The sequence below is a fragment of the Ranitomeya imitator genome, chromosome 8 (genome assembly GCF_032444005.1).
Source record: "Ranitomeya imitator isolate aRanImi1 chromosome 8, aRanImi1.pri, whole genome shotgun sequence".
NCBI lineage: Eukaryota > Metazoa > Chordata > Amphibia > Anura > Dendrobatidae > Ranitomeya > Ranitomeya imitator.
Window position 1 is genome coordinate 90,385,536 of NC_091289.1, and position 26,732 is coordinate 90,412,267.

Here is a 26,732-nt window from a genome sequence, read left to right on the forward strand (position 1 = left end):
AAGCTAATAGTACCATTGCCTCCTTTGGGCAATGCTATAACGCAATAGTTTGCTTTTCCTTTTTGCAATTGTAGATCTCTTCAGAGAAGATGGACCAAACTTCAATCTGCCAATGCCGTTTATTAAAAGAACAAAATGCTGGTGTCAATAAGTCTGTTGAGAATTTGTCTAATTTTGTACATCTGGAAAATCAAGAGAAAGCGAAAATAATTCAGGTATTTTGTGTAGTAGTATTGTGTGATTAATGTAAACCTTTCACTGTACTGTTCTTGCTTATTGGAACCAAAGAATGATTATATTTTACTTCTTGTATTGCTGCTATATAGCAATGATTAATCTACGAGTTCAACTAGGTCCACATAACATTTTAGCATCTCGTTAATTGTCCTGTTACCTTATCAAATAAAAAAGACACAGTTACTTATCGGTAATGGGATTTCTCAGAGCCCATGACAGCATCACGGAGAGAGGGAATCCGTCAGCAACAGGAAACCTACAGATAAAAAGGGCGGTACTTCTCCCTCGCATCAGTTAGTTTACAGAGCAATCTCTTCCTTTCCTAGATAACGAAAGAAAAGAAGGGAACCCCAATTACAAGGTGAACAATCACAAAGATCACTCATCGATCAGACGCAGCCACGGGTACTGTTCTGGAGGTGGGATAGGATCCAATACGGGGCTTTTGAGGATGGGGATGTGTCCATCATGACGGATTTCCTGCCTCGCTGTGTAGAATGTCTGCTGGATCGTTCGCTCCGCTTGCCTGCAGAAACATGCCTCTTAGGTTGCTGTTGCTGCGGTTCGCTGTCCTCCATCATGCTTCAGTCACTTGCAGCAGGGAGCGTCTCCACGCTTTTCATTTTTTAATCTGCTGCCCGGCATCCTCAGCCCTACTTCTGGTCTGCCCTCTTCCCCCCCTTCCTGCTCACCCTGCAAGAACCCTCGGTCCCAGCAGTGGCGGCTTCAGGCAGGGGCCTCCCTGCTGCCTAAACCGGACTAGCCAGCCCTGGACCATCTTCATTCGGAATCTTCATCCAGGTACCGCCGAACTGAAGGTTCCCCGTGAGGGACAGGAAATCAAACCTGGTGCGAGGGAGAGGTACTGCCCTTATTATTTGTAGATTTCCTGTCCCTAAAGGGCTGATCCCCTCTCTCCATGGTGTTGTCATTGGGGAAGGAGAAAAATATGAACCCTCCAAACTGTATGGAATGGTGCAACAGAATGTAGCGGTGTGCCTATCATGTAGCACAATCTATTGCTTATAGACTTACATTGTCTAAAAAAAAAACCAGATTGATCAGAATCATGTGGTTCTACAAGACAGAAAAGCGGGACAGTCTCTGTTCTAATGAAAAAACAGATCCAGAAGGAAGCCTGTAAAGCAGAATGCTGTTATGTGCTCACTGAGCTAATTAGGAAATCTTGGAGCTAAAAATGAGCAGAAACTCTTCAAACTCCCCTAAAAATTTTGAGTTCTTTCTCTGAAAATGTATTATCTACTATATAAAGCTGAATGAGTGTGTGTATGTGTGTGTGTGTGTGTGTGTGTGTATGTGTGTATGTCCGGGATTGGCATCTGTACCGTCGCAGCTACAGCCACAAAATTTTGCACAGTCACACGTCTGGACCCCGAGAGCGTCATAGGCTATGTTGTGAGGCGAAATTTTAACCCCGCGCGTTCCAATTCACCAAACAATTTTGCCCCTATCTACATAATGGGGAAAAGTGAAAGGAAAAGTGTTGGAGGCAAATTGACAGCTGCCAGATGTAAACAAGGGGGACTTAAAGAATGAGAGCGATGGCGCCAAAGAGTATATACCGTACAGTTGCTAAGGTGGAGCCCCGACATGGGATACTCACCACACATGGGGATATGAACACACACACAAAATGCGCCACACACTACCACGTGCTTGAACACATATTACCCTCAGCACACATTTCCCCATACATACACCAACCTTGCCACATAAAAGTCGAAACACAAAAGTCGCCGCTCAAAACTCGCCACGCGCAAAACTCGCCACATGCAAAAACTAGGCTCACGCAAAACTCGCCACAAGTGCAAAACTCACCTCATGGAAAACTCGCCACACGCAAAACTTGCACACGCGGAAAAATTGCCACATGCACAAAAGTTGCAACACATGCAAAAGTTGCCTCACACAAAACTTGCACATACTCAAAAGGCACCACACATAAAACTCGCCATGCGCAAAACTCGCCATGCGCAAAACTTGCTACACTAACCTGTCACATGCAACTCGACACACAAAAAGTTGCTACACGCATGTTGCCACACAAAACTCATCTCACAAAAGTCGCTACATGCATGTCGCCACACGCAACTCAACACAGACAACTTGACAAACGAAACTCGCCCTAAAACACACACAAGTCTGGTATTATCCTTCAAAAATAAAAATCTGATTAATAAGCAGACAAACTACAATAGCAACAAATGTACCATATAGGAAATACGGCAGCTGTCAGTCACATGACCTGTCTATTATGTGTATGTGTGAGCTATTATGACCTGGTGGTTAGGACAATAATGGACCTGGTGGTTAAGAGCACCCGGAAAGACCTGATAGCCGTGGATTGCTCCTAACGCTCCCTATGCAACTCGTCACAGCCTCAGAACTAGCTAGCCCTAAAGATAGAAAAATAAAGCCTACCTTGCCTCAGAGAAATTCCCCAAAGGAAAAGGCAGCCCCCCACATATATTGACTGTGAGTTAAGATGAAAATCACAAACACAGAGATGAAATAGATTTTAGCAAAGAGAGGCCCCACTTACTGAACAGACAGAGGATAGGAAAGGTATCTTTGCGGTCAGCACAAAAAACTACAAAACACCACGCAGAGTGTGCAAAAAAGACCTCCGCACCGACTCACGGTGCGGAGGTGCCACTCTGCATCCCAGAGCTTCCAGCTAGCAAGACACAATCAAAATAGCAGGCTGGGCAGAAAAATAGAAAATAAGTAAATAACTAGCAGGAACTTAGCTTCTGCTGGAGTAGACAGGTCACCAGAAAGATCCAGGAGCGAACTAGACCAATACTAGAACATTGACAGCTGGCATGGAGCAACGATCTAGGTGGAGTTAAATAGAGCAGCCAGCCAACGAATTAACCTCGTCACCTGTGGAAGGAAACTCAGAAGCAGCAGCTCCACTCACAGCTACCAGAGGAAGTCAATGGACAGAACTAGCCGAAGTACCACTCATGACCACAGGAGGGAGCTTGACAACAGAATTCACAACAGGGAGGGCTTCCTGTTGGCTGGGGATTTATCAGGCTGCCAATTTAGCTTACAAATACTGAGGTAAAAATACTGAGCAAATAACGTGTGAACGAGGTCTAATATAGGAGGAGATGACATACAGATATATACTATATACAGTGGAGATGACACAGGTATATACTATATACAGGGGAGATGACACACAGGTATATACTATACACAAGGGGAGATGACACACAGGTATATACTATATACAGGGGAGATGACACACAGATCTATACTATATACAGGAGAGATGACACACAGATCTATACTATATACAGGAGAGATGACATACAGGTATATACTATATACAGGAGGAGATGGCCTACAGGTATATACTATATACAGGAGGAGATGACATACAGGTATATGCTATATATAGAAGATGACATACAGGTATATACTATATACAGGAGGAGATGACACAGATATATACTATATACAGGGGAGATGACACACAGGTATATACTATATACAGGAGGAGATGACATACAGGTATATACTATATATAAAAGGAGATGACATACAGGTATATACTATATATAGCAGGAGATGACATACAGGTATATACTATATACAGGGGAGATGACACACAGCAGGTATATACTATATACAGGGGAGATGACATACAGGTATATACTATATACAGGAGATGACATACAGGTGTATACTATATATAAGGGAGATGACAAACATGTATATACTGAGGTGAAAATGAGAGGTGTGAGGTGAAAATGAAAAGGTGTGAGTGCAAAATTAGAGGAGTGAGGGAAAATAGTGGAGTGATCGGAAAATGACAGATGTGAGGTCGAAATGACAAGTGTTAGGGGGGAATGAGAGGAGTGAGGGGGAAAATGAGAGGCGTGATGGGAAAATAAGAGAAGTGAGGTGCTATAACTAACCACAGATATTTACTATGCCCAGGCAACGCCGGGCTCTAAAGCTAGTCTAATATATAAAGCTGAATGTGTGTGTGTATGTGTGTGTATGTATGTATGTCCGGGATTGGCATCTGTACCGTCACAGCTACAGCCACAAAATTTTGCACAGTCACACGTCTGGACCCTGAGAGCATCATAGGCTTTGTTGTGAGGTGAAATTTTAACCCCGCGCTTTCCAATTCACCAAGCAATTTTGCCCCTATCTACATAATGGGGAAAAAGTGAAAGGAAAAGTGTTGGAGGCGTCGCAGCTACAGCCACAAAATTTTGCACAGTCACACGTCTGGACCCTGAGAGCATCATAGGCTTTGTTGTGAGGTGAAATTTTAACCCCGCGCTTTCCAATTCACCAAGCAATTTTGCCCCTATCTACATAATGGGGAAAAGTGAAAGGAAAAGTGTTGGAGGCAAATTGACAGCTGCCAGATCTGAACAAGGGGGACTTAAAGAATGAGAGCGATGGCGCCAAAGAGTATATACCGTACAATTGCTAAGGTGGGGCCCCGACATGGGATACTCAACACACACGGGGATATGAACACACACAAAATGCGCCACACACTACCACGTGCTTGAACACATATTACCCTCAGCACACATTTCCCCATACATACACCAACCTTGCCACATAAAAGTCGAAACACAAAAGTCGCCGCTCAAAACTCGCCACGCGCAAAACTCGCCACATGCAAAAACTAGGCTCACGCAAAACTCACCACAAGTGCATAACTCACCTCATGGATAACTCGCCACACGCAAAACTTGCACACGTGGAAAAATTTCCACATGCACAAAAGTTGCAACACATGCAAAAGTTGCCTCACACAAAACTTGCACATACTCAAAAGGCACCACACATAAAACTCGCCACGCGCAAAACTCGCCATGCGCAAAACTTGCTGCACACAACTTGCTACACTAACCTGTCACATGCAACTCGGCACACAAAAGTTGCTACACGCATGTTGCCACACAAAACTCATCTCACAAAAGTCGCTACATGCATGTCGCCACACGCAACTCAACACCCGCAACTTGACAAACGAAACTCGCCCTAAAACACACACAAGTCTGGTAATATCCTTCAAAAATAAAAATCCGATTAATAAGCAGACAAACTACAAGAGCAACAAATGTACCATATAGGAAATACGGCAGCTGTCAGTCACATGACCTGTCTATTATGTGTATGTGTGAGCTAATATATACTGCCAGGGGGGAGGGCTTCCTGTTGGCTGGGGATTTATCAGGCTGCCAATTTATCTTACAAATACTGAGGTAAAAATACTGAGCAAAAAATGTGTGAACGAGGTCTAATACAGGAGATGACATACAGATATATACTATATACAGTGGAGATGACACAGGCATATACTATATACAGGGGAGATGACACACAGAGGTATATACTATATACAGGGGAGATGACACACAGGTATATACTATATACAGGGGAGATGACACACAGGTATATACTATATACAGGGGAGATGACACACAGATATATACTATATATAGGAGAGATGACACACAGGTATATACTATATAGAGGAGATGACATACAGGTACATACTATATACAGGAGGAGATGACATACAGGTATATACTATATACAGGAGGAGATGACACACAGGTATATACTATATACAGGAGCAGATGACCTACAGGTATATACTATATACAGGAGCAGATGACCTACAGGTATATACTATATACAGGAGGAGATGACACACAGATATATACTATATACAGTGGAGATGAGACACAGGTATATACTATGTACAGGAGGAGATGACATACAGGTATTTACTATATATAGAAGGAGACGACATACAGGTATATACTATATATAGGAGGAGATGACATACAGGTATATACCATATACAGGGGAGATGACACACAGCAGGTATATACTATATACAGGTAAGATGACATACAGGTATATACTATATACAGGTGAGATGACATACAGGTATATACTATATACAGGAGATGACATACAGGTGTATACTATATATAAGGGAGATGACAAACCTGTATATACTGAGGTGAAAATGAGGTGTGAGGTGAAAATGAAAAGGTGTGTGTGCAAAATGAGAGGAGTGAGGGAAAATAGTGGAGTGATCGGAAAATGACAGATGTGAGGTCGAAATGACAAGTGTTAGGGGGGAATGAGAGGAGTGAGGGAGAAAATGAGAGGTGTGAGGGAGAAAATGAGGTGTGAGGGGGAAAATGAAAGATGTGATTGGGAAAATGAGAGGTGTGATGGGAAAATAAGAGAAGTGAGGTGCTATAACTAACCACAGATATTTACTATGCCCAGGCAATGCCGGGCTCTTCAGCTAGTTATAACTATGATGGAAACCTTGTTCAAAATCTATGGATGGATGAGTTAAAAGATTTGTTTGAGAAAAATATCTAAACTTTCTGTCTTTGCCTTGCACTAATAGCTTTAAAAAAAAGTTTCCAAAATTTATAACACAGCATGTGAACCAGCCTCCTATATACTTATGGAAGAACATTAATAAACCTTTGTTAACAATGTCGCTTCACACAGGATCTACAGTTTTAGCCACTAGGTACAGAGCAGTGACGGGATCACAGAAACTTGGCGCCTGGTAATAGCTACTGCTATTATCTTAGTGTACTATTATATAAATAGAACGTCAGTTATTAGTAGCAAAAAAACCATTCAAATGGCGACTCTAACAATAGATCTTAGTTAGGCCACGCCCCCTGAGGAAGCGGGATTTATTGTACGCGAAACGCACGTTGGGGTAGCTCACCTGGACCTGGACTGGACTCACCACCCCCATGGGTAATTAACCTTTAACGTCTATATACATGCCTTTTTTTGGCACGGCTATTGGGGCAAATGCACAGCGGCAGTACCGATACCTGTTGAGTTATGTCTGCTAATGGAGTTAATGGAGCTGTTGCACTTTACCTATAGCCTCATGTTTAGTATGGCAGTATACTGGTCACACATTTCACCATAGGTATTTACAACCATATATATCCAGTAGTATCTTAGTCCTCGATCCTAGGTTTGTTTTGATGCACTATGGATTTTGCTCACGTATTTTTAATGATGTGTTTATGTTTATTTGTGAATTTTATAATGAAATACTAATGTCAATATTATTTTGGCTACTTTCTGGACTCTTAGTTCTCCTTGGATTTATATCTTAGTGTACTGCAGAGGACGGTTATAGATTTGTGACTCAAAGGCAAAATACTCTAACACAGTAAATCTGTGAATCACGCATAGTGGGGTACTAATCGCCAAGTACCAGTTCTGTGAATCACGCTTTATGGGTTACTGATCGCCAAGTACAAGTTCTGTGAAATAAGCTTTATGGGGTACTGATCGCCAATTACCAGTTCTGTGAATCATGCATTGTGAGGTACTGATCGCCAAGTATCAGTTCTCTGAATCACGCTTTATGGGGTACTGATCGCCAATTACCAGTTCTGTGAATCACGTATTGAAGGGTACGAATCGCCAAGTACCAGTTCTGTGAATCACTTTTTGTGAGGTACTGATCGCCAATTACCAGTTCTGTGAATCACTTTTTGTGAGGTACTGATCGCCAATTACCAGTTCTGTGAATCACTTTTTGTGAGGTACTGATCGCCAATTACCAGTTCTGTGAATCACGCATTGTGGGGTACTAATTGTCAAGTACCTGTTCTTTGAATCACTCTTTGTGAGGTATTGATTGTCAAGTACCAGTTCTGTGAATCACGCTTTATGAGGTACTGATCGCCAAGTACCAGTTCTGTGAATCACGCTTTATAGTGTACTGATCGCCAAGTACCAGTTCTGTGAATCATTCTTTGTGAGGTACTGATCGCCGATTACCAGTTCTGTGAAACACGCATTGTGGTGTACTAATTCCCAAGTACCAGTTCTGTGAATCACGCTTTATGGTGTATTGATCGCCAAGTACCAGTTCTGTGAATCACGCTTTGTGAGGTACTGATCACCAATTATCAGTTCTGTGAATCACGCTTTATGGGGTACTAGTTCTGTAAATCACGCTTTATGGTGTGCTGATCGCCAAGTACCAGTTCTGTGAATCACGCATTTTGGGGTACTAATCACCAAGTACCAGTTCTGTGAATCACGCTTTATGGGTACTGACTGCCAAGTACCAGTTCTGTGAATCACGCATTGTGGGGCACTAATCGCCAAATACCAGTTCTGTAAAATCACGCTTTATGGTGTACTGAACACCAAGTACTAGTTCTGTGAATCACGCTTTATGGTGTACTGATCACCAAGTACCAGTTCTGTGAGTCACGCATTGTGAAGTACTGATCGCCAATTACCAGTTCTGTGAATCACGGCATAGTGGGGTACTAATCGTCAAGTACCAGTTCTGTGAATCATGCATTGTGGGGTATTGAGGGCCAAGTACCAGTTCTGTGAATCATTCGTTATGGGGTACTGATCGCCAAGTACCAGTTCTGTGAATCACGCTTTATGGGGTACTGATCGCCAAGTGCCAGTTCTGTGAATCACGCATTGTGAGGTACTGATCGCCAATTACCAGTTCTGTGAATCACACTTCATGGGGTACTGATCTCCAAGTACCAGTTCTGTGAATCACGCTTTATGGAGTGCTGATTACCAAGTATCAGTTCTGTGAATCATGCTTTATGGGGTACTGATTGCCAAGTACCAATTCTGTGAATCACACTTTATGGTGTACTGATCGCCAAGTACCAGTTCTGTGAATCACGCTTTGTGAGGTACTGATCACCAATTATCAGTTCTGTGAATCACGCTTTATGGGGTACTAGTTCTGTGAGTCACGCTTTGTGTTGTGCTGATCGCCAAGTACCAGTTCTTTGAATCACGCATTATGGGGTACTAATCTCCAAATACCAGTTCTGTGAAATCACGCTTTATGGTGTACTGATCGCCAAGTACTAGTTCTGTGAATCACGCATTGTGAGGCACTGATCGCCAATTACCTGTTCTGTGAATCACGCATTGTGGGGTACTAATTCCCAAGTACCAGTTCTGTGAATCACGCTTTATGGGGTACTGATTGCCAAGTACCAGTTCTGTGAATCATTCTTTGTGAGGTACTGATCACCAATTATCAGTTCTGTGAATCACGCTTTATGGGGTACTGATTGCCAATTACCTGTTCTGTGAATCACGCTTTGTGAGGTACTGATCACCAATTATCAGTTCTGTGAATCACGCTTTATGGGTACTGACTGCCAAGTAACAGCTCTGTGCATCACGCATTGTTGGGTACTAATCGCCAAATACCAGTTCTGTGAAATCACGCTTTATGGTGTACTGATCGCCAAGTACCAGTTCTGTGAATCACGCTTTATGGAGTTCTGATCACCAAGTACCAGTTCTTTGAGTCACGCATTGTGAAGTACTGATCGCCAATTACCAGTTCTGTGAATCACGCATAGTGGGGTACTAATCGGCAAGTACCAGTTCTGTGAATAACGCTTTGTGGGGTACTGACTGCCAAGTACCAGTTCTGTGAATCACGCTTTATGGGGTACTGATCGCCAAGTACCAGTTCTGTGAATCACACATAGTGGGGTACTAATCACCAAGTACCAGTTCTGTGAATCTTGCTTTATGGGGTACTGATCGCCAAGTACCAGTTCTGTGAATCTTGCTTTATGGGGTACTGATCGCCAAGTACCAGTTCTGTGAATCACGCATTGTGGGGTACTAATTGCCAAGTACCAGTTCTGTGAATCACGCTTTATGGGGTACTGACTGCCAAGTACCAGTTCTGTGAATCACGCATTGTTGGGTTCTAATCGCCAAATACCAGTTCTGTGAAATCACACTTTATGGTGTACTGATCGCCAAGTACTAGTTCTGTGAATCACGCATTGTGAGGTACTGAAAGCCAATTACCAGTTCTGTGAATCACGCATTGTGGGGTACTAATTCCCAAGTACCAGTTCTGTAAATCATGCTTCATGGGGTACTGATCGCCAAGTACCAGTTCTGTGAATCATTCTTTGTGAGATACTGATCGCCAATTACCTGTTCTGTGAATCACGCTTTGTGAGGTACTGATCACCAATTATCAGTTCTGTGAATCACGCTTTATGGGTACTAACTGCCAAGTAACAGCTCTGTGCATCACGCATTGTTGGGTACTAATCGCCAAGTACCAGTTCTGTGAATCACTCTTTATGGGGTACTGATTGCCAAGTACCAGTTCTGTGAATCACGCTTTGTGAGGTACTGATCACCAATTATCCGTTCTGTGAATCATGCTTTATGGGGTACTAGTTCTGTAAATCACGCTTTATGGTGTACTGATCGCCAAGTACCAGTTCTGTGAATCACGCATTTTGGGGTACTAATCACCAAGTACCAGTTCTGTGAATCACGCATTGTGGGGTACTAATCGCCAAATACCAGTTCTGTGAAATCACGCTTTATGGTGTACTGATCGCCAAGTACTAGTTCTGTGAATCACGCTTTATGGAGTACTGATCACCAATTACCAGTTCTGTGAATCATGCATTGTGGGGTATTGATCGCCAAGTACCAGTTCTGTGAATCATTCTTTATGGGGTACTGATCGCCAAGTACCAGTTCTGTGAATAACGCTTTGTGGGGTACTGACTGCCAAGTACCAGTTCTGTGAATCACGCTTTATGGGGTACTGATCGCCAAGTACCAGTTCTGTGAATCACGCATTGTGAGGTACTGATCGCCAATTACCAGTTCTGTGAATCACGCATTGTGGGGTACTAATCGCCAAGTACCAGTTCTGTGAATCACACTTCATGGGGTACTGATCTCCAAGTACCAGTTCTGTGAATCACGCTTTGTGGAGTGCTGATTATCAAGTATCAGTTCTGTGAATCATGCGTTCTGGGGTACTGATCGCCAAGTACCAGTTCTGTGAATCACGCATTGTGAGGTGCTGATCGCCAAGTACCAGTTCTGTGAATCATGCTTTGTGAGGTACTGATCGCCTATTACCAGTTCTGTGAATCACGCATTGTGGGGTACGAATCGCCAAATACCAGTTCTGTGAATCACGCTTTATGGGGTACTGATCACCAATTACCAGTTCTGTGTATCATGCTTTGCGAGGTACTAATTGTCAAGTACCAGTTCTTTGAATCACTCTTTGTGAGGTACTGACTGCCAAGTACCAGTTCTGTGAATCTCGCTTTGTGGTGTACTGATCGCCAAGTACCAGTTCTGTGAATGACGCTTTATGGGGTACTGATCGCTAAGTACCAGTTCTGTGAATCGTGCTTTATGGGGTACTGATCGCCAAGTTCCGGTTCTGTGTATCACGCTTTATGGTGTACTGATTGCAAGTACTAGTTCTGTGAATCACGCTTTATGGAGTACTGACCACCAAGTACCAGTTCTGTGAAACACGTATTGTGGGGTACTAATTATTATTATTATTTATTGTTATAGCGCCATTTATTCCATGGCGCTTTACATGTAAGAAGGGGTATACAAAATAAAAACAATAGCAATAATCTTAAACAATACAAGTCATAACTGGTAAAGGAGGAGAGAGGACCCTGCCCGCAAGGGTCACAATCTACAAGGGATGGGTGAGAATACAGTAGGTGAGGGTAGAGATGGTCATGCAGCGGTTTGGTCGATAGGTGGTTACTGTAGGTTATGGGCTTCCCGGAAGAGGTAGGTCTTCAGGTTCTTTTTGAAAGTTTCAATGGTAGGTGAGAGTCTGATATGTTGGGGTAGAGGGTTCCAGAGTAGGGGTGATACGCGAGAGAAATCTTGTATACGACTGTGGGAAGAAGAGATAAGAGGGGAGTAGAGAAGGATGTCTTGTGAGGATCGGAGGTTGCGTGTAGGTAAGTACTGGGAGACGAGGTCACAGATGTATGGAGGAGACAGATTGTGGATGGCTTTGTGCGTCATGGTTAGGGTTTTGTACTGGAGTCTCTGGGCAATGGGGAGCCAGTGAAGGGATTGACAGAGGGGAGAAGCTGGGGAATAGCGGGGGGACAAGTGGATTAGTCAGGCAGCAGAGTTTAGAATAGATTGGAGGGGTGCGAGAGTTCGAGGGGAGGCCACAGAACAGGAGGTTGCAGTAGTCAAGGCGAGAGATGATGAGGGCATGGACTAGGGTTTTTGCAGATTCTTGGTTGAGGAATGAACGGATTCGTTAAATATTTTTGAGTTGAAGTCGGCAGGAAGTGGAAAGGGCTTGGATATGTGGTTTGAAAGAGAAATCAGCATCAAGGATTACCCCGAGGCAGCGAGCTTGTGGGACTGGGGAGAGTGGGCAGCCATTTACTGTAATGGATAGATTCGTTGGGGGGGGGTCACATAAGATGGGGGAAAGATGATGAATTCTGTTTTGTCCATGTTATGTTTCAGAAATCTAGCAGAGAAAAAGGATGAAATAGTGGACAGACATTGAGGGATTCTGGTTAGTAGGGAGATGATATCTGGTCCAGAGATGTAGATCTGTGTGTCATCAGCATAGAGATGATACTGAAAGCAATGAGATTCTATGAGCTGTCCCAGGCCAAAGGTGTAAATGGAGAAGAGCAGGGGCCCTAGGACTGAACTTTGTGGGACTCTGACAGATAGGTGGCGAGATGAGGAGGTGGTGTGTGAGTGGGTGGCGCTGAATGTCTGGTCTGTTAGGTATGATGAGATCCAGGATAGGGCCAAGTCTGTGATGCCAAGGGATGAGAGGGTCTGTAATAATAGGGAATGGTCCACTGTGTCAAAGGCAGCCGACAGGTCCAGGAGGAGGAGGACAGAGTAGTTTCGCTTGCTCTTAGTTACATAGTTATTAAGGTTGAAGGAAGACTATAAGTCCATCTAGTTCAACCCATAGCCTAACCTAAAATGCCCTAACATGTTAATCCAGGGGAAGGCAAAAAAAACCCATGTGGCAAAGAGTAAGCTCCACATTGGGGAAAAAAATTCCTTCCCAACTCCACATACGGCAATCAGACTAGTTCCCTGGATCAACGCCCTATCAAGGAATCTAGTATATATACCCTGTAACATTATACTTTTCCAGAAAGGTATCCAGTCCCCTCTTAAATTTAAGTAATGAATCACTCATTACAACATCATACGGCAGAGAGTTCCATAGTCTCACTGCTCTTACAGTAAAGAATCCGCGTCTGTTATTATGCTTAAACCTTTTTTCCTCCAAACGTAGAGGATGCCCCCTTGTCCCTGTTTCAGGTCTATGATTAAAAAGATCATCAGAAAGGTCTTTGTACTGTCCCTTCATATATTTATACATTAAAATATGATCACCCCTTAGTCTTTTTTTTCCAAACTATATAGCCCCAAGTGTAATAACTTATCTTGGTATTCCAGACCCCCCAGTCCTCTAATAACCTTGGTCGCTCTTCTCTGCACCCGCTCTAGATCAGCTATGTCTTTCTTATACCCCCGAGATCAGAACTGTGCACAGTATTCTAAGTGTGGTCGAACTAGTGACTTGTATAGAGGTAAAATGATGTTCTCCTCATGAGCATCTATGCCTCTTTTAATGCATCCCATTATTTTATTTGCCTTTGTAGCAGCTGCCTGACACTGGCCACTGAATATGAGTTTGTCATCGACCCATACACCCAGGTCTTTTTCATTGACGGTTTTGCCCAGAGTTTTAGAATTAAGCACATAATTATACATCTTATTACTTCCACCCAAGTGCATGACCTTACATTTATCCCCATTAAAGCTCATTTGCCATTTATCAGCCTAAGCTTCTAGTTTACATAAATCATCCTGTAATATAAAATTGTCCTCCTCTGTATTGATTACCCTGCAGAGTTTAGTGTCATCTGCAAATATTGAAATTCTACTCTGAATGCCCCCTACAAGGTTATTAATAAATATGTTAAAAAGAAGAGGGCCCAATACTGACCTCTGTGGTACCCCACTGCTAACCGCTACCCAGTCCGAGTGTGCTCAATTAATAACCACCCTTTGTTTCCTATCCCTGAGCCAGCTCTCAACCCACTTACACATATTTTCCCCTATCCCCATTATTCTCATTTTATGTATCAACCTTTTGTGTGGCACCATATCAAAAGCTTTTGAAAAGTCCATATACACTACATCCACTGGGTTCCCTTGGTCCAATCCGGAACTTACCTCTTCATAGAAACTGATCAAATTAGTCTGACATGAACGGTCCCTAGTAAACCCGTGCTGATACTGGGTCATAAGGTTATTCCTCTTCAGATACTCCAGTATAGCATCCCTTAGAATTCCCTCCAGGATTTTACCCAGAGTAAAGGTTAAGCTTACTGGCCTATAATTTCCGAGTTCAGTTTTTGTCCCCTTTTTGAATATTGGCACCACATTTGCTATACGCCAGTCCTGTGGTACAGACCCTGTTATTATGGAGTCTTTAAAAATTAAAAATAATGGTCTATCAATGACTTACTTAATTCCTGCAGTACTCGAGGGTGTATCCAATCCGGGCCCGGAGATTTGTCAATTTTAGTGATTTTTAGACGCCACCGCACTTCCTGCTGGATTAAGCAGGTGACATTTAATTGGGAATTTTTATCACTAGTCATTTTGTCTGCCATGAGATTTTCTTGTGTAAATACTGATGAAAAAAAGTCATTTAGCATATTGGCTTTTTCCTCATCCTCATCCACCATTTCACCCAGACTATTTTTAAGGGGGCCAACACTATCATTTTTTTAGTTTCTTACTATTTATGTAGTTAAAGAATATTTTAGGATTATTTTTACTCTCTCTGGCAATGAGTCTCTCTGTCTCAATCTTTGCTGCCTTGATTTGCTTTTTACAGAATTTATTTAATTTTTTTTTGTATTTATTTAATGCCTCCTCACTACCTACTTCCTTTATTTCTTTAAATGCTTTCTATTTGTCACTTATTGCGCCCCTTACAGCTCTATTTAGCCATATTGGTTTCCTCCTAGTATGTTTATTCCCATACGGTATATACTGTGCACAGGTCCTATCCAGGATGCTAATAAATGTCTCCCATTTTCTTTGTGTATTTTTGTGTCTCAGGATATCGTCCCAGTTAATTCCACCAAGATCCTCTCTCATCCGTTGGAAATTTGCCATCCTGAAGTTTAGTGTCCTTGTAACCCCTCTATTACACATCTTTTTAAAGGATTCATGAAAACTTAATATTTTGTGATCGCTATTTCCCAAGTGACCCCCAACCCTTATATTTTCTATGCGGTCTGGCCTGTTGGTTAATATGAGGTCTAGCAGTGCCCCCCTTCTTGTTGGGTCCTGAACCAGTTGTGAAGGGTAATTGTCTCTCATAGTTGTCAAAAACCGATTACCTTTGCTGGAACTGCAGGTTTCTGTTCCCCAATCTATTTTAGGGTAGTTGAAGTCCCCCATAATAATGACTTCTCCTTGAGTCGCAGCTTCATCTATTTGCTTTACGAGGATATTCTCCATTGCTTCCATTATTTTTGGAGATTTATAACAAACCCCTATCAGTAATTTATTATTTTTTCCCCCTCCCCTTATGTCCACCCACAGGGATTCTACATTTTCATTAAATTCACCTATATTATCACGCAGGATGGGTTTTAAGGACGATTTTACATATACACACACCCCACCCCCTCGCTTATCTGTACGGTCATTTCTGAACAGGCTATAGCCCTGCAAGTTAACAGCCCAGTCAGGGCTCTCATCCAGCCATGTTTTAGATATCCCCACCATGTCATAGTTATGCTCCAACAACATTAGTTCTAATTCGTCCATTTTGTTGGCGAGGCTTCTGGCGTTAGTATACATGCACTTGATGTTCCTCTCTGTACCGCTATTTCCTAAATTATTATTAGAGGTTAAGAGGTCATTGGTGACCTTAGTTAGGGCAGTTTCAGTGGAGTGCTGTGACCGGAAGCCAGATTGTAAGCGGTTGAAGAGGGAGCAAGAAGAGAGATGGGAGGACAGTTCAAGGTAGATGTGTTGTTCCATTAGCTTGGAGGCATAGGGGAGAAGTGATATAGGGCGATAGCAAGATACAGAGGATGGGTCAAGAGAGGGCTTTTTGAGGATAGGTGTGATGGAGGCATGTTTAAAGCTTGAGGGGAAAACACCAGTTGTTACTGATAGGTTGAAGAGATGGGTTAGGGTTGGGATGTCGATTGTGGTGAGGTTTGGGATGAAGTGGGATGGGATTGGGTCAAGTGCACAGGTGGTGAGATGTGATCTTGAGAGTAGAGTGGAGAGTCGATCTTCTGTAATGGTGGAGAAGTTGGTTTTGGAGGTGGAGGGCTGGGAAGTCGGGAGGAAGGGCTCTGGGGGTTGTTGACCAAAACTGTCTCTGATGTTATCAATCTTCTGCTTGAAAAATGAGGCAAAGTCTTTAGCTGAGATGAATGGGGAGGGAAGAGGTGCTGGGGGACGGAGGAGAGAATTGAAGGTGTTGAATAACTGTTTAGGGTTGTGAGACAGGGAGGATATGAGAGATGAGAAGTAGGTTTGTCTAGCTGTGGTGAGTGTGGTCTTGAAAGTAGTGAGGGACTGTTTGAATGCGATGAAGTGCTCATTGGAGTGGGATCTTTTCCATCTGCGCTCAGCAGCCCTGGAAGTTCGCCTCAGTTCTTTGGTCAGGCTGGTGTGCCAGGGCTGTCTGTTGATTTTGCGAACTTTGGCATGTGTAAGTGGGGCAGCAGATTCCAAAGCTACAGCTATTGTGGTGTTATATAGAGCGGCAGCATCATCCGCATTGTGTAAGGAACTTATATCTGTGAGAGGGAGGAGGGATTCAGAGAATGAGTGTAGGTCAAGGTGTTTAAGATTTCTGCGAGGGTGTGAAAGTTTTTGGGGTGGGGATTGTAGACATGGAGTGGAGAGGGAAGAGAATGTGAGAAGGTTGTGGTCAGAGAGAGGAAGAGGTGAGTTAGAGAGATTAGATAGGGAGCAGAGGCGGGTGAAGATGAGGTCCAGTGTGTGGCCATCTTTCTGGGTGGCTGTAGAAGACCATTGAGTGAGGCCGAAAGAGGAAGTGAGAGATAGAAGTTGCAGCTGAGAGGGAAGTGTCAATGGGGATGTTGAAGTTGCCCATGATGATAGTAGGGATGTCCGCAGAAAGGAAATGAAGTAACCAGGTAGTGAAGTGGTTAAAGAAGGTGGTGGCTGGCCTTGGGGGGTGGTAGATGACAGCCAGTTAGAGGTTGGAGGGGGAGTAGATGCGCACAGAGTGCACCTCAAAGGAAGGGAGGGTAACAGAGGGTGGCAGTGGGATTGGGGTGAAGGAGCAGGTATCTGACAGAATAAAACCAACTCCTCCGCCATGTTTGCGGCTGGGGGTGTGAGAAAAGTGGAAACCACCATACGAAAGTGCAGCAGGAGAGGCTGTGTCAGAAGGGGTGAGCCAGGTTTCGGTGATGGTGAGGAAGGAAAGTTTGGTAGTAACAAAAAGATCATGGATGTAGGAAAGCTTGTTGCAGACAGAGCGAGCGTTCCACAGAGCTCCTGTTAGTGGGACTAGGGAAGCGGGGGCTGGGTGACTGGGTATAAGGTTAGAGAGGTTACGGAAGGTTGTGATGGAGCGTGGTTGGGAGGTAGAAATGACTGTGGGAATGTGGTGAGGAGGACCAGGATTTGGAGAGATATCACCAGCAGTGAAGGAGCAGAGAAAGTGTTAGCAGGAGAGGGCAAGAGGGGGCTGTCTGTGTTTGGAGACAGAGGATTGTATGTGAAGGAACAGTTTTGAGGAGGAGGTGAGGTGGATGGGGAGGATTGAAGCAGAGATGAACAGTTCCTTACTTGGTGTAGGGATCAGGGGAGTTAGCAGAAAGTGAAGGATTATAGGGGTGAAAGTGAAAACAAACAGAAACATTGTTTACAGTGACTGGCCAGTTGGGGTACTAATTGCCAAGTACCAGTTCTGTGAATCACGCTTTATGGGGTACTGATTGCCAAGTACCAGTTCTGTGAATCATTCTTTGTGAAGTCCTGATCGCCAATTCCCAGTTCTGTGAATCATGCTTTATGGGGTACTGATCGCCAAGTACCAGTTCTGTGAATCACGCTTTATGGTGTACTGATCGCCAAGTACCAGTTCTGTGAATCACGCTTTGTGCGGTACTGATCCCCAATTATCAGTTCTGTGAATCACGCTTTATGGGGTACTGATCGCCAAGTACCAGTTCTGTGAATCACTCTTTATGGGGTACTGATCGCCAAGTACCAGTTCTGTGAATCACGCATTGTGGGGTACTAATCATCAAGTACCAGTTGTGTGAATCACGCTTTATGGGGTACTGATCGCCAAGTACCAGTTCTGTGAATCACGCTTTGTGGGGTACTGACTGCCAAGTACCAGTTCTATGAATCATGCATTGTGGGGTACTAATCACCATATACCAGTTCTGTGAATCACGCTTTATGGTGTACTGATCGCCAAGCACCAGTTCTGTGAATCACGCTTTATGGGGTACTGATTGCCAAGTACCAGTTCTGTGAATCACGCTTTGTAGGGTACTGATCGCCAAGTACCAGTTCTGTGAATCACGCTTTGTGAGGTACTGATCCCCAATTATCAGTTCTGTGAATCACGCTTTATGGGGTACTGATCGCCAAGTACCAGTTCTGTGAATCACTCTTTATGGGGTACTGATCGCCAAGTACCAGTTCTGTGAATCACGCATTGTGGGGTACTAATCATCAAGTACCAGTTGTGTGAATCACGCTTTATGGGGTACTGATCGCCAAGTACCAGTTCTGTGAATCACGCTTTGTGGGGTACTGACTGCCAAGTACCAGTTCTATGAATCATGCATTGTGGGGTACTAATCACCATATACCAGTTCTGTGAATCACGCTTTATGGTGTACTGATCACCAAGCACCAGTTCTGTGAATCACGCTTTATGGGGTACTGATTGCCAAGTACCAGTTCTGTGAATCACGCTTTGTAGGGTACTGATCGCCAAGTACCAGTTCTGTGAATCACGCTTTGTGAGGTACTGATCCCCAATTATCAGTTCTGTGAATCACTCTTTATGGGGTACTGATCGCCAAGTACCAGTTCTGTGAATCACGCATTGTGGGGTACTAATCACCATATACCAATTCTGTGAATCACGCTTTATGGGGTACTAATCGCCAAGTACCAGTTCTGTGAATCACGCATTGTGGGGTACTAATCGCCAAATACCAGTTCTGTGAATCACGCTTTATGGGGTACTGATCGCCAAGTACCAGTTCTGTGAATCACGCTTTGTGAGGTACTGATTGCCAATTACCAGTTCTGTGAATCACGCTTTGTGAGGTACTAATCGCCAAGTACCGGTTCTGTGAATCACGCTTTATGTGGTACTGATCGCGAAGTACCAGTTCTGTGAGTCACACATTGTGGGGTACTAATCGCCAAGTACCAATTCTGTGAAACAGGCTTTGTGGGGTACTAATCGCCATGCACCAGTACTGATATGTTAAAGACTTGTTCCCAACTTTAAAGTTATCATCTATTCCCACTATGCGTGATCATTTCCTGATTGGTATGGTTTAACTGTTGAGACCAACAGTTCCAAGATAAAGACTCTGAAGTGCCCTATTAGAATGTAGCCGTGGCAGAAAAAACAGATAATGATACTTAAATTGGATATCCGGGACTTTAAAAAAAAAACGTGCGTAAACACTAGCAGGCAAGTAGTTGCACAAAGCAGTCACAGAAGTCTGCTTACGTCACATGAACATAAAGGCAGTTTCTTTTTGTGTTGACAGTGTGGGACTATTGGTGTCATCCTGATTGAAAGCTGGCTCCCCACTGCCTAATTGAGGGAAGCCGGCTGTCAATCAGCATGATGTCAATAGCCCAATCTTATCAGCAAGAAGATAATCTGCTGATCTCACAGGGAGCAGCTGAATCTCCGGCAGGAGTGTCAATGACCGGCTACTGTTATGACCTGGTGGTTAGGACAATAATGGACCTGGTGGTTAAGAGCACACGGAAAGACCTGATAGCTACAGTAATACAGGACAAGCTCTGGGAAGTGGGAACTCTGCTGACCGCAATCCCTAATCCTATCACACACTAGAAATAGCCGTGGATTGCTCCTAACGCTCCCTATGCAACTCGTCACAGCCTCAGAACTAGCTAGCCCTAAAGATAGAAAAATAAAGCCTACCTTGCCTCAGAGAAATTCCCCAAAGGAAAAGGCAGCCCCCCACATATAATGACTGTGAGTAAAGATGAAAATCACAAACACAGAGATTAAATAGATTTTAGCAAAGAGAGGCCCGACTTACTGAACAGAGGATAGGAAAGGTAACTTTGCGGTGAGCACAAAAAACTACAAAAAACCACGCAGAGTGCGCAAAAAGACCCTCCGCACCGACTCACGGTGCGGAGGCGCCACTCTGCATCCCAGAGCGTCCAGCAAGCGAGACAAAAATCAAAATAGCACGCTGGACAGAAAAATAGCAAACAAGTGAAAAATAAGCAGGAACTTAGCTTCTGATGGAGAAGACAGGTCACCAGAACGATCCAGAAGCTAACTAGACCAATACTAGAACATTGACAGCTGGCATGGAGCAATGATCTAAGTGGAGTTAAATAGAGCAGCCAGCTAACGAATTAACCTCGTCACCTGTGAAAGGAAACTCAGAAGCAGCAGCTCCACTCACAGCCACCAAAGGAAGTCCATGGACAGAACCAGCCGAAGTACCATTCATGACCACAGGAGGGAGCTTGACAACAGAATTCACAACAGTACCCCCCCCCCCCTTGAGGAGGGGTCACCGAACCCTCACCAGAGCCCCCAGGCCGACCAGGACGAGCCAAATGAAAGGCACGAACCAGATCGGCAGCATGAACATCAGAGGCAAAAACCCAGGAATTATCTTCCTGACCATAACCCTTCCACTTGACCAGGTACTGGAGTTTCCGTCTCGAAATACGAGAATCCAAAATCTTCTCCACCACATACTCCAACTCCCCCTCAACCAACACCGGGGCAGGAGGATCAACGGATGGAACCACAGGCGCCACGTATCTCCGCAATAACGACCTATGGAACATATTATGGATGGAAAAGAAGCTGGAAGGGTCAAACGAAATGACACAGGATTGAGAACCTCAGAAATCTTATACGGACCAATGAAACGAGGCTTAAACTTAGGAGAGGAAACCTTCATAGGAACATATGAACATATAGGAGACGACAACCAAACCAAATCCCCAACACGAAGTCGGGGACCCACACAGCGTCGGCGGTTAGCGAAACCTTCTCCTGGGACAATGTCAAATTGTCCACCACATGAGTCCAAATCTGCTGCAACCTATCCACCACAGTATCTACACCAGGACAGTCCGAAGACTCAACCTGCCCTGAAGAGAAACGAGGATGGAAACCAGAATTGCAGAAAAACGGCAAAACCAAAGTAGCTGAGCTGGCCCGATTATTAAGGGCGAACTCGGCCAAAGGCAAAAAGGACACCCAATCATCCTGATCAGCAGAAACAAAGCATCTCAGAAATGTTTCCAAAGTCTGATTAGTTCGTTCGGTTTGGCCATTTGTCTGAGGATGGAAAGCCGAGGAAAAAGACAAATTAATTCCCATCCTAGCACAAAAAGATCGCCAAAACCTCGAAACAAACTGGGAACCTCTGTCCGAAACGATGTTCTCCGGAATGCCATGTAAACGAACCACATGCTGGAAAAACAATGGCACCAAATCAGAGGAGTAAGGCAATTTAGACAAGGGTACCAAATGGACCATCTTAGAGAAGCGATCACAAACCACCCAAATGACCGACATCTTTTGAGAGACAGGGAGATCCGAAATAAAATCCATAGAAATATGCGTCCAGGGCCTCTTCGGGACTGGCAAGGGCAAAAGCAACCCACTGGCACGAGAACAGCAGGGCTTAGCCCGAGCACAAGTCCCACAGAACTGCACAAAAGAACGCACATCCCGTGACAAAGACGGCCACCAGAAGGATCTAGCCACCAAATCTCTGGTACCAAAGATTCCAGGATGACCAGCCAACACCGAGCAATGAACCTCAGAGATAACTCTACTAGTCCATTTATCAGGGACAAACAGTTTCTCCGCTGGGCAACGGTCAGGTCTATCAGCCTGAAATTTTTGCAGCACCCGCCGCAAATCAGGGGAGATGGCAGACAAAATTACCCCCTCTTTGAGAATACCCGCCGGCTCCGGAACACCCGGAGAGTCAGGCACAAAACTCCTTGACAGGGCATCAGCCTTCACATTCTTAGAGCCCGGAAGGTACGAAACCACAAAATCAAAACGGGAGAAAAATAGCGACCATCGAGCCTGTCTAGGATTCAACCGTTTGGCCGACTCGAGATAAGTCAAATTCTTGTGATCCGTCAAGACCACCACGCGATGCTTGGCTCCTTCAAGCCAATGACGCCATTCCTCGAATGCCCACTTCATAGCCAACAACTCTCGATTGCCAACATCATAATTGCGCTCAGCAGGCGAAAACTTTCTAGAAAAGAAAGCACATGGTTTCAACACCGAGCCATCAGAACTTCTTTGTGACAAAACAGCCCCTGCTCCAATCTCAGAAGCATCAACCTCGACCTGATACGGGAGCGAAACATCTGGCTGGCACAACACATGGGCAGAAGAAAAATGACGTTTCAACTCCTGAAAAGCTTCCACAGCCGCAGAAGACCAATTGACCACATCAGCACCCTTCTTGGTCAAATCAGTCAACGGTTTAGCAACACTAGAAAAATTAGCGATGAAGCTACGATAAAAATTAGCAAAGCCCAGGAACTTTTGCAGGCTCTTCACAGATGTCGGCTGAGTCCAATCATAAATGGCCTGGACTTTAACAGGGTCCATCTCGATAGTAGAAGGGGAAAAAATGAAACCCAAAAATGAAACCTTCTGAACTCCAAAGAGACACTTTGACCCCTTCACAAACAAGGAATTTGCACGAAGGACCTGGGACACTATTCTGACCTGCTTCACATGAGACTCCCAATCATCCGAAAAGACCAAAATATCATCCAAATATACAATCAGGAATTTATCCAGGTACTCTTGGAAGATGTCATGCATAAAGGACTGAAATACTGATGGAGCATTGGAAAGCCTGAATGGCATAACCAGGTACTCAAAATGGCCCTCGGGCGTATTAAATGCTGTTTTCCATTCATCGCCCTGTTTAATACGCACAAGATTATACGCCCCTCGAAGATCTATCTTGGTGAACCAACTAGTCCCTTTAATACGAGCAAACAAATCAGACAGCAGCGGCAAAGGATACTGAAATTTGACTGTAATTTTATTAAGAAGGCGGTAATCAATACAAGGTCTCAAAGAACCATCCTTCTTGGCCACAAAAAAGAACCCTGCTCCTAACGGTGATGACGACGGGCGAATATGGCCTTTCTCCAAGGATTCCTTTATATAACTCCGCATAGCGGCGTGTTCTGGCACACATAAATTGAACAGTCGGCCCTTAGGAAACTTACTACCAGGAATCAAATTAATAGCACAATCGCAATCCCTATGAGGAGGTAGGGCACTGGATTTGGGCTCATCAAATACATCCCGGTAATCCGACAAAAACTCCGGGACTTCAGAAGAAGTGGAAGACGAAATTGACAGCAATGGAACATCACCATGTACCCCCTGACAACCCCAGCTGGACACAGACATAGATTTCCAATCCAATACTGGATTATGGACCTGTAGCCATGGCAACCCCAAAACGACCACATCATGCAGATTATGCAACACCAAAAAGCGAATATCCTCCTGATGTGCAGGAGCCATGCACATGGTCAATTGGGTCCAGTACTGAGGCTTATTTTTGGCCAAAGGCGTAGCATCAATTCCTCTCAATGGAATAGGATACTGCAAGGGCTCCAAGAAAAAAACACAGCGCCTAGCAAACTCCAAGTCCATCAAATTCAGGGCAGCGCCTGAATCCACAAATAACAGAATAGGATGACAAAGAGCAAATCAGAGTAACGGACAAAAGAAATTTCGACTGTACAGTACCAATGGTGGCAGACCTAGCGAACCGCTTAGTGCGCTTAGGACAATCGGAGATAGCATGAGTGGAATCACCACAGTAAAAACACAGCCCCTTCCGACGTCTGTGTTCTTGCCGTTCAGCTCTGGTCAAAGTCCTATCACATTGCATAGGCTCAGGTCTATGCTCAGATAATACCGCCAAATGGTGCACAGCTTTACGCTCACGCAAGCGTCGATCGATCTGAATGGCCAAAGACATAGACTCATTCAGACCAGCAGGCATGGGAAATCCCACCATGACATCCTTAAGGGCTTCAGAGAGACCCTTTCTGAAAATTGCTGCCAGGGCACACTCATTCCACTGAGTGAGTACAGACCACTTCCTAAACTTCTGACAATATATCTCTACCTCATCCTGACCCTGACACAGAGCCAGCAAGATTTTCGCTGCCTGATCCACTGAATTTGGTTCATCATAAAGCAATCCAAGCGCCAGAAAAAACGCATCAACATCACGCAATGCCGGATCTCCTGGCGCAAGGGAAAATGCCCAGTCTTGAGGGTCGCCACGTAACAAAGAAATAATGATTTTCACTTGTTGAACAGGGTCACCTGAGGAGCGAGGTTTCAAAGCAAGAAACAATTTACAATTATTTTTGAAATTCAGAAACTTAGATCTATCCCCAAAAAACAAATCAGGAATTGGAATCCTAGGCTCTGACATCGGATTCTGAACCACAAAATCTTGAATGTTTTGTACCCTTGCAGTGAGATTATCCATCCAAGAGGACAGACCTTGAATGTCCATATCTACACCTGTGTCCTGAACCACCCAGAGGTAAAGGGGAAAAGAGAGACAAAACACACTGCAAAGAAAAAAAAAATGGTCTCAGAACTTCTCTTATCCCTCTATTGAGATGCATTAATACTTTGGGCCAGCTGTACTGTTATGACCTGGTGGTTAGGACAATAATGGACCTGGTGGTTAAGAGCACATGGAAAGACCTGATAGCTACAATAATACAGGACAAGCTCTGCTGACCGCAATCCCTAATCCTATCACACACACTAGAAATAGCCGTGGATTGCTCCTAACGCTCCCTATGCAACTCGTCACAGCCTCAGAACTAGCTAGCCCTAAAGATAGAAAAATAAAGCCTACCTTGCCTCAGAGAAATTCCCCAAAGGAAAAGGCAGCCCCCCACATATAATGACTGTGAGTAAAGATGAAAATCACAAACACAGAGATTAAATAGATTTTAGCAAAGAGAGGCCCGACTTACTGAACAGAGGATAGGAAAGGTAACTTTGCGGTGAGCACAAAAAACTACAAAAAACCACGCAGAGTGCGCAAAAAGACCCTCCGCACCGACTCACGGTGCGGAGGCGCCACTCTGCATCCCAGAGCGTCCAGCAAGCGAGACAAAAATCAAAATAGCACGCTGGACAGAAAAATAGCAAACAAGTGAAAAATAAGCAGGAACTTAGCTTCTGATGGAGAAGACAGGTCACCAGAACGATCCAGAAGCTAACTAGACCAATACTAGAACATTGACAGCTGGCATGGAGCAATGATCTAAGTGGAGTTAAATAGAGCAGCCAGCTAACGAATTAACCTCGTCACCTGTGAAAGGAAACTCAGAAGCAGCAGCTCCACTCACAGCCACCAAAGGAAGTCCATGGACAGAACCAACCGAAGTACCATTCATGACCACAGGAGGGAGCTTGACAACAGAATTCACAATAGGCTACGGGTACAACAGGCAGATAGCTGCCTCTTATATAAACTACATGCTTGTGAGTGCGAAGACTTTTTTTTTAACTCACTGATATGCCCTTTAAATTTTTTTATCTGATTTTTTTATTTTATTTTTTTCTGTACACAATTACTACATTTGATGGCAATAAAATGGCTCTGACTCATTAATTTCGATAGGAAAGTTTTTCAGGCATGTTCTCCAGCCTTTGATGAAGTCATTTTGCAGAGGGCGGTGGTCTGTGATGATTGTGTGTGTATGTGTGTGTGCCTATCACTGTATTTTTGTCTGGGATCACAAGGTGACTGCTGAAAAGTAGAGATGAGCGGTGTTTGAGTCGAACTGTTAGCCAATCTCAAATTTGAGCTGTTTTGGGCGGTGTTCGAGTCATTCGACGAACCCGAACAATTTGCTTAAAATTCGGCTGTTCGAGTTTCTGTTCGATAACTGTTCGTTCAGCAAAAGCCTCGCTTGATTTGCACATTAAAACTATTTATCATTGTTAATAGACTGTTTCAGTGTATAGTGGGCAGGGGATAGATCTGTGCTGAAATAACGCCGATCTCCATTTTTTTTTTTCTTTCCCAGATTTACAGTGGGGCGGTGCAGTCTCTCAGCCTATCAGCAGTGCGCACACACACGGCAATGTGCATGTGATGCACACAAGCAAGGGCATGTGTCATTGGCTGTGTTTGTCGCATGTCCTTGACCTATAAGAATCAGCCATTTGCCCCGTCGCCACCATTTCCTCACTGCTGCAGCTTAGTGTTAGACGGCACCACTGC

The 26,732-nt window shown here is 44.2% G+C and overlaps 1 protein-coding gene across 7 annotated transcripts in view; it reads left to right on the forward strand.

Moving 5' to 3' along the window:
* The window catches only part of PDE4DIP (phosphodiesterase 4D interacting protein), a 1,776,665-nt gene that overhangs the window by 715,820 nt on the left and 1,034,113 nt on the right, over window positions 1-26,732 (forward strand). For all 7 annotated transcript variants that reach the window (XM_069737152.1, XM_069737153.1, XM_069737154.1 and 4 more), the window contains one exon: window positions 75-215. In XM_069737152.1, the coding sequence (XP_069593253.1) occupies window positions 75-215 (141 nt within the window). The remainder of the gene's footprint in view (window positions 1-74; window positions 216-26,732) is intronic.